This window comes from Myotis davidii, unplaced genomic scaffold (assembly GCF_000327345.1).
Source record: "Myotis davidii unplaced genomic scaffold, ASM32734v1 scaffold370, whole genome shotgun sequence".
Classification (NCBI taxonomy): Eukaryota; Metazoa; Chordata; class Mammalia; order Chiroptera; family Vespertilionidae; genus Myotis; species Myotis davidii.
Genome location: NW_006288615.1, coordinates 4,258,650 through 4,266,579, shown reverse-complemented (window position 1 = coordinate 4,266,579; position 7,930 = coordinate 4,258,650). Strand labels below are relative to the sequence as shown.

Here is a 7,930-nt window from a genome sequence, read left to right as displayed (position 1 = left end):
ACACTTGGGGACCAGGCCTCCAGCCTAGGTGAGTTCTTGCACAGCCCGCACCTGCGTGATGAAGAGAGCCTCCAGGCTGCCCTGGTACTCTGCCAGCAGCAGGGGGAGGTAGTCGTACACCTCCTCCCGCAGGTCATCGTTGGGCAGGAGCAGGTTCAGCATGGGCCTCAGGGACTTGATGACCCCCAGCTTCACCTACCACAGGAGGGGAATCTCAGGATTCCTTGGTCCAGGGCCCCCGGCAAGGACCAGTCATGTCAGTCCTGTCCACAGAGTCAAGAAGGTGTGACAGAGGGGACCTTGGCAGTAGAGTTGAGTCCTTGCCCAGGGCCCCACAGGAGAGCAGTGAGGCCAGGCTGTCCCCATGAGTCCTGGCTCTCTCACTTAGGTGGCCTTGTACAGGTACTTATTCACTCTGTGTCTCTTTCCTCATTTGTAAAACAGTCCTACGCCATAAAGTTGGCATGGAAATAGCTCCCATAGGTAAACCACATGCAGAGCTCCCACTTGCACATAACATGACCCCCACCTAGAAGCTCCCAGGGCTTTATCAAGCCGGCCTCCTGGGGCATCAGTGCTCGGGCATTCAGGGGCATGACCTCCTAGCTCTGCCATTAATTAGGTCACTATCTTTCTGGGGTCCTGGGAACAAGGCTAGACCCAGTGGTGTCTCAGCTCTCCCAGCCCCACAGGCTAGGGAGCCATTACCTGGGGGAAGGCAGGCCCCCCTGAGAAGGGCTCATCTCACCTCTGGGTTGTAGCTCCTCAGCCACACGGTCACGAAATAGCGATACATGGGGAACAGCTTTATAGCAAACTGCTCCTCGGTCATTACAGGGTACACGCTGTCCTCCAGGTGCCTCAGGTAGAACTGCACCGTCTCACAGAAGGTCTCCATGGCTATGGTGGGAGAGGGGGAACCCAGAGGGGTAGGAGGCAGGACACAGTCCCATCCACAGAGTCAAAAATATGTGACAGAGGGGACCTTAGAAGTAGGGTTGAGTCCTTCTCCAGGAGGGAGGGAACGCTCACACACTTTCACAGCAAGTAGGTTACTGAGATGGCCAGGGACAGCCCAGAAAAATCCCCTCTGCATCCCTCTCTCTCTCTGCCCACCCAGCCCCTCACCACTCCCTAGTTTTTATCCCATATACCTGTGTATAAAAGAATCCGCCAGGGTTGGGGGGTGGGGTTTTAAGTACACAGGCATGTCCAGGCCCTGGACCTTGAGATTCACATGCAGGGGCCAAGGATGGGGCCTGGACATAACTCTCTACCCACATCCTGGGGACGCCAATACAGAGGGAAGCAAACCCAGTTTGCCCTGTTTTTCTCAGGGTTCAGGGATTTGGGGACCAAGAAAACATTATGTAATAAAAAGTTGGGCAAGGAGATCGGATGTTAACAGCATCAAAGACCTGCCCTAGTCAGGCCCAACATGGAGACATTTCCCCTGGTCTCCACCCTGTGAACCCCACCCTCTTCACTGATCTGAGAAGCGTAACTACAGAGCAAGCTACACCGAGTCACAGGGACAGCTTCCTCCTTTAAGCCACCTGCCCCCCCCCTGGAGAGCCAATCAGAGGCCATGCCACGCAGTAGATTGAACAAATGTTTGGGAATAGATGAACAAACAGCCTCTGGTTCAACAATCCACACACACACCCACTTCTTACCCCACTTTCCCCTCCAGCACCCTGACTGGGCCAGACCTGCAGGCCCACGGGGGACACGTACCACCACAGATCACCTGGCGCATCTTGGCTTCGTTGACGAGTCTCAGCATGGTGAATATAGTTGCCAGGGTGATGCCCATGTAGGGCATGAACTCAAACACTGTAGTGTGGGGGAGGGGTTGAGGGAGCAAGGTCAGCCGGGAAAAGGTGAAGATGACATGTCCACTCTGCCCCCAACCCAATCCCCAGTGCCTGCCAAGCCAAGGAACCCTTTGTGCCCCTGCGGCCACAGGAAATAGTGTGGAAGTCAAGAGGTGAAGAGCCAGCTGGATGTAGGTGAAGGGAAAGGAAGACAGAAAAGGGAGGGGCAACAGAGGGACAGAAGGAAGAGAGAGAGCAGAGACAGAGCCTCGGGAAAGATGGGAGAGGCAGGAAGTGGGAGACAGTGAGCTCTCAGAGCACATCGGCTTCCTTGAAATGATGTCTGTTCCCTTTGGGTGTCACAGATTTTCTTGGATGGATGAGAAACAGAAAGAGAGTGATGAAGAGGAACTGAAGGAAGACCAGCAGGCAGAAAAAAGGAGGGCAGAGAAAGAAAGGAAACAGAGATGGGAAGGGGACAGAGAAAAGAGGTTGTTGGGAGAAAGAGTAACAGGTGACAGGCCCTACTCTGACACCCCTCTGAGCCTAGGCCTTCCACTGTGCTGGGAGCCCCCATCCCCACCAACATCCTTTCTTTAGACTTTCCTTCCCTGGCTGGGCCCCTTCCTCCTATTCATCCATCTGTCCCTCTGTCCTGGTTCTCTGTCCTCAGCACACAAGAGGCCTAGGCCCTCCCTTGCCCCTGAACCCCTCCAGCAGTCATCTCACAGCAAGTGATCGATCCTCTTGTCTTTACCCCTCCCACCTCCCTCCAGCCTACCCAGGTTCCATCCCCAGCATACCATGAAACTCTTCTTGGCCAAGCAGCCTTCTCCAGCCTCATCTTACTGGATCCTTCAGCAAGATGGGACACAACTGCCCCTGGGCCCTTGCTGAATCACTGTCCTCTTTGCAAGGCCCGCTACACTGCACTGTCCTCACCTTCCTCCCCATTCTTACGATCCCTCCTAAGCCTTCTTAATGCTGAGGCTTCTCTCTTCTCTTCTCTCTCTACTTTCATGCTCTTGGGGTCAGTGGCTTTGAACACCACCTACACTCTGAGGTCCCTTGGTAGGAAAGCTGAGCCCAGTTCTGCCCTCTGAACTCAGCATCCACCCATCAGCTCCCCACATGACCTCTCCAGTTGGACATCTCACAAGGAATGCAAACTCCATACATACAAATTAGGTTCTTTCTGAACCCCCAAGTTATCTCTCTCTCCATGTTTCCCATCTCAGGACATTAACAACCACATACCCTATTGCTCAAACCTGAAATGTGGGAGTCCTTGCTTCCTCTTCACCTACTACACACAACTTATAGTTTCATGCCCAAGCCCCATCCATACTTTCCATCTGTTCACTGCTCACCAAATGCACTCCAACCCAAGCCACCATCACCACACCTTCACACATCTTCCATCTCCATCCACACAACAGCTAAATTTCATCAGGCAGTTCTGCAGGCTTGAAATCCCTCAGTAGCTTTCTAGTGCCCTCAAATACAATCCAGACTCTTCACCCACTCGGCTGCCTAACTTTCCAACCTCATATTACAGCATCTCCCCTGGCTCTCTAACTCCAGACACACTGACCTCTCAGCTCTTCAGAGAAGCCAAGCTTTTTTCCTGCCTCAGGACCTTTGCACATGATGTTCTCTTAGTGCATCCCGTTCTTCGCACAGATATCATCATCTCATCCTTTAGGTCACAGCTGAACTATAACTGTCTCAATGAGGACCCTACAGAAATGAAGTCCTCTCCCTCATCCTGATTTCAAGCAGCCACCTGGCTGTCCTCTTCACACCCTCATCTCTTAATATGGTCACTTATTTTCTTGTTTGTGATCCTTTATGAGGGTAGAGACTGCATATTTTATTCCCTGTTGTGGCCCAGCACCCACTGCAATGCCTGCATGGACTCAGTACCTCTTTTGTGGAATGAAGGGAAAGGGAATGAGAGAGAAGGGAAATAAAATGAGAGAGAGATGAGAAGACAGAGAAGAACAGAGCCTCAGAGGAAGAGGAGAGAGATTTGAGGGAGATGGAAGGATGGAGAAATATAGACCAAAATGTGAGGCAGAGACACACAGAGAGAATCTTGACAGCTGAGAGATCCAGGGAGATGAAAAGAAGGAATTCCAGAAAAAGAGAAGAAAAGAGAGAAATGGAGGGGGCGGGGGGTGCAGAGACTAGGAGGAAGCTCTGGGACAGCCCGAAGGGCCCAGGAACTGGGCTAAGGGCCCCCACACCCTACCATTGCCGTTGGCCAGCTTCGCCAGGGTGATGATGACAAACTCGTCTGTGAGGTCAAGGGGCTTGAGACGGTGCTGCATCTCATACATGACCACACTGAAGTGGTTCCGGGACAAAGCTACCAGGGTATCACTGGCCACCTCTGCCTTTATGTAACCCTCCACCTGAGGGGACCGAAGAGGGACATGTGGTGTGACCACCAGCTGGATCCTCATAAAACCCTCCAGTCCCATGCCTTCTCCAGCCCCGCTGGGCCCCTTGGGCTCAGCCTGTTCTTGCCCTATGAAGTGGTTGGACAAGGGCCTTGGCTGTCACAGGCCATGCCCACCAACAACCCCACCCTAAGTTGGTGGAGACAAAGGATACCAATGGAGCCCAGAGTTCCACTACCTCCAGGATCTCCCGCATCTCCTTGGAGGCAATGGTCACCAGCCTGTGGACACACTGCTCCTCCAGCTCCCCTTGCTGCTGAATGATCTCCTGCAGGATGTTGTAAATATTGACTTTCCGCTGGGTGGATATCTGGGGAACAACAGGTCCTTTCTTTTTTGTTGTTGCTTCCTAAGGAGTCTTCTCAGACATTTCTCCCCTAATTGGCCCTCATGAAACCTTGATACCACACATACAGTATGTATCTGTTTATGGGCTGTATACAGGTCTGTGCTTTATACATAAAAAAGTAAGATTTTCTCCACTCCCCTCCAAGAACCAGTTTTACCCGTTTGGGGGCAGTATTGCACCCCATTTGTTGAGAAGAACTGCTCTGGGTTTTCAAAGTGAACTCTAGAAGGCCTATGTGCATAATCAGCACTCTTAATGAACCCACATAAATGGCCAGGCAAATTGTAATAAGAACAGTCTTTCCTGCGATCAAGATTAACCCCTGGAGAATATTTATGGGCACAAGAGAAAAACTGTTCAAAACTTGGAAACTGGCATAAAACAGGCACTCAGTGGCCTTCCAGTGTGTGGTGCTGCCTCCCAGCCACTTGGGAGTTCTCAGTGCCTTTATCTTGGACTGTCTAGGCCAGCGGTTCTCAACCTGTGGGTCGTGACTCCTTTGGGGGTCGAACGACCCTTTTACAGGGGTCGCCTAAAACCATTGGAAAACACGTATATAATTACATATTGTTTTTGTGATTAATCACCATGCTTTAATGCGCGAGTTCCACGTCCTGGCCACCCCCTTAGGCCAGTGGTCGGCAAACTCATTAGTCAACAGAGCCAAATATCAACAGTACAAAGATTGAAATTTCTTTTGAGAGCCAAATTTTTTAAACTTAAACTATATAGGTAGGTACATTGTTATTAACTCAATTAGGGTACTCCTAAGGCTTAGGAAGAACCACACTCAAGGGGCCAAAGAGCTGCATGTGGCTCGAGAGCCACAGTTTGCTGACCATGGGTCTAGGCAACGGTATGGCTCCATGGGGATAGGAGCTAACTGGCCCAGCATCTCTGCACCCTGGGTCTGCTATGTCTTTGCTCTCCCATATCCACCAGCTTTGCTCCTGCACTAGAATGATGGCTCCCAACCCCACTGTGTCAGAATATGGAAGAGCTTTTAAAAATTGACATAGCTACAGTCTCCACTAGGTGCTCAAGAAACTAGAACTTCACAGTCCAGCCCATTTCCATACCCTGGCACCTAGCCCTGCACCTTTGACAGTCAGTACTTGTGTGCTGAGTGGTAGATGGACACACGAGCAGCCACTGTGGCTGGGCTCCAAGGAGCAGCTCAGGGCGCAGGAGGCCCTACCTCTGGCACCTGTAGGCAGCGGATGAGAGCGTTCATCACCATACAGGGCTTGGTGGTGGCCTTCTCCGTGATTATCACCGAGGCCAGTGTCTTCCGCATGTCAGGCCCTGCCCCAGCAGCATCCATCTTTGATTCGCTGTCTATGATGTTGAGGAGGTTTGTGACTTGTTGGAAAGTCCCTGAGACAGAGATGGCACATGTTTGGTGCTAAGGTGACCATTACAGAAGGTGCTCCCTGTGCCCCAGCCTCCCCGACACCTGCACAGCCTTAGCTGCATCTGTCCACCGAGTGAATGGAGATACTTAAACCTCAGCTGGGCCTTGCCCTCAAGGAGTTAGTGGCCAACATCAGACAGGAGTGCAAGGATGTGGGTGACTTTCTTACCACCATCATCTGGTTCCAGAGGTTCCGGGTCCTCTGTTTCCTCTGACAGGTCCTCGTTTGAGTCTACTGATGATTCTGCCATGTCTTTCTCAGGCTCTTCAGACATAAACAAGATTTTAAAAATACTTGGTGCGTTGACACAGTCTAAGATGACCTCCAATGAGTCACACCTTTTATAATCCCTTCCCTTTGAGGGTGGGCAGACTCCAGGATTTGTTTCTAAACAATAGAGGCTGACAAAAGTGATGGGAAGCCACTCTCATGATCACATTATATCATATCAGTCTTAGGAGATTGGAGAAAGAAATTCTTCTGCCAGCCTTGAAGGGTAACAGCCATGATGTGAACTGCCGATACAGGTAGCCATGTAGCAAGGAATTGAGAGCCTCAGTCCTACAACCACAAGGACCTGGATTCTGCTAGCAACCACATGAGCTTGTAGAGCATGCAGTCATCTGACACCTTGAGTGCAGCCTGTGAGATCCCAGAGCAAAGGACTTGGCTAAGACATGCCCAGACTTTGACCCACAGAAACTACGAAATAATAAATGGGTGTTGTTTTAAGCCACTAAGTTTATGATAATACGTTACACAGCAATAAATAAGTAATACACTTGATTAAGCAGACCTTCCTCCCTGTTTTCTAGGCACTGAAAATGAAAGATGAATTAGAAATCTACCTCAGCAAGTTTCACAGTTCTTTCAAAGGCTATTACATCGGCAGCTTCTTAAGGGTTGACAAACACCAACACAGATGTCAAGATGGAAGGCTCAAAACTCCCAGGTCCCTTCTCCTCCTGTTCCCAAGTTCCTCAGTCTCAAACTCCACCCCAAGGCCCTTCGCCATCCCGTGCCCTTTCCTCTAGGGAATCCTTTAAAGAGCGACTCTGGGACCTAAATACTGACCTTTTCTCCAAACTCTCTCCAAGATGGAACAAAAATACAACACAAGAAGCAGCTCTGTTCTTTGCCTAATAAACATCAATGGTGACTTGGACAATGGCAGGATCAGTTGTCAAAACGGGAGACAGTTGGGCTCCTCAGTGGTAACACAGATGAGGACCAGGTCTCCTGGCGGGTGGAGGTCTTCATTAGAATCATCACCGTTAGGTGCCAGACCCTTGGAACTTTGAGCTCCAACTGCCTCCCTGAGTCTCTGTCAACTGAGGACTTTGAAGAGTGCACAGATCCTGTGAGAAAAACCCCGCATCATGCTGCTGAAACATCGCTTGAACATTACCCACATGTCTGGTGAAGTACGGTGGCCTGTTTGGGAGAGGAAAATGGTGAGAGGGAGGTGCTTCACAGCCTGGGGATACTGTCATAGAGCCCCAGGGTGGAGAGGTGTGGTCCGGGCAGCTGGAAGGGAGGAGGGTGACAGGAAGTCCTGGGAAGAGGACTCCTCCCTGAGGATTGGGTGTCTTCCAGGATGAGGAAGGGGGTTTCCACTGGCAGAATACTTAGAAGATAAAGAACCTCATGGAAGGCAGGGACCTTGTGTCCTTAAACCAAAAGTGAGGCCCAAAGGATTTCCCTGCCACTTACAGCTGTGAGAGAGTCCAGATCACCAGTTTGAGCAATGAAATATTGGCCTCAGAAGCCTTTCATGCATTACAGGGCAACAGAACAAGACTCACAGCCATCTGGGCCTTGGTGCTCAGTCAAAATTACACTCAATGTTTGCCTGCCCCGCCAAGAGGGAGTGAGTTCCTCTGC

General features: G+C 50.9%; 1 protein-coding gene across 1 annotated transcript in view; it reads right to left on the bottom strand.

Moving 5' to 3' along the window:
* The window catches only part of MROH2A (maestro heat like repeat family member 2A), a 42,690-nt gene extending 36,394 nt beyond the window's left edge, over positions 1 to 6,296 (bottom strand). The window contains exons 1-7 of the mRNA XM_006760664.2: positions 6,215 to 6,296; positions 5,830 to 6,008; positions 4,461 to 4,592; positions 4,072 to 4,234; positions 1,738 to 1,836; positions 749 to 900; positions 52 to 195 (exon numbers count right to left, since the gene is read on the bottom strand). Coding sequence (XP_006760727.1) covers positions 52 to 195; positions 749 to 900; positions 1,738 to 1,836; positions 4,072 to 4,234; positions 4,461 to 4,592; positions 5,830 to 6,008; positions 6,215 to 6,296 — 951 coding nt within the window. The remainder of the gene's footprint in view (positions 1 to 51; positions 196 to 748; positions 901 to 1,737; positions 1,837 to 4,071; positions 4,235 to 4,460; positions 4,593 to 5,829; positions 6,009 to 6,214) is intronic.
* Positions 6,297 to 7,930: the final 1,634 nt, after the last annotated feature.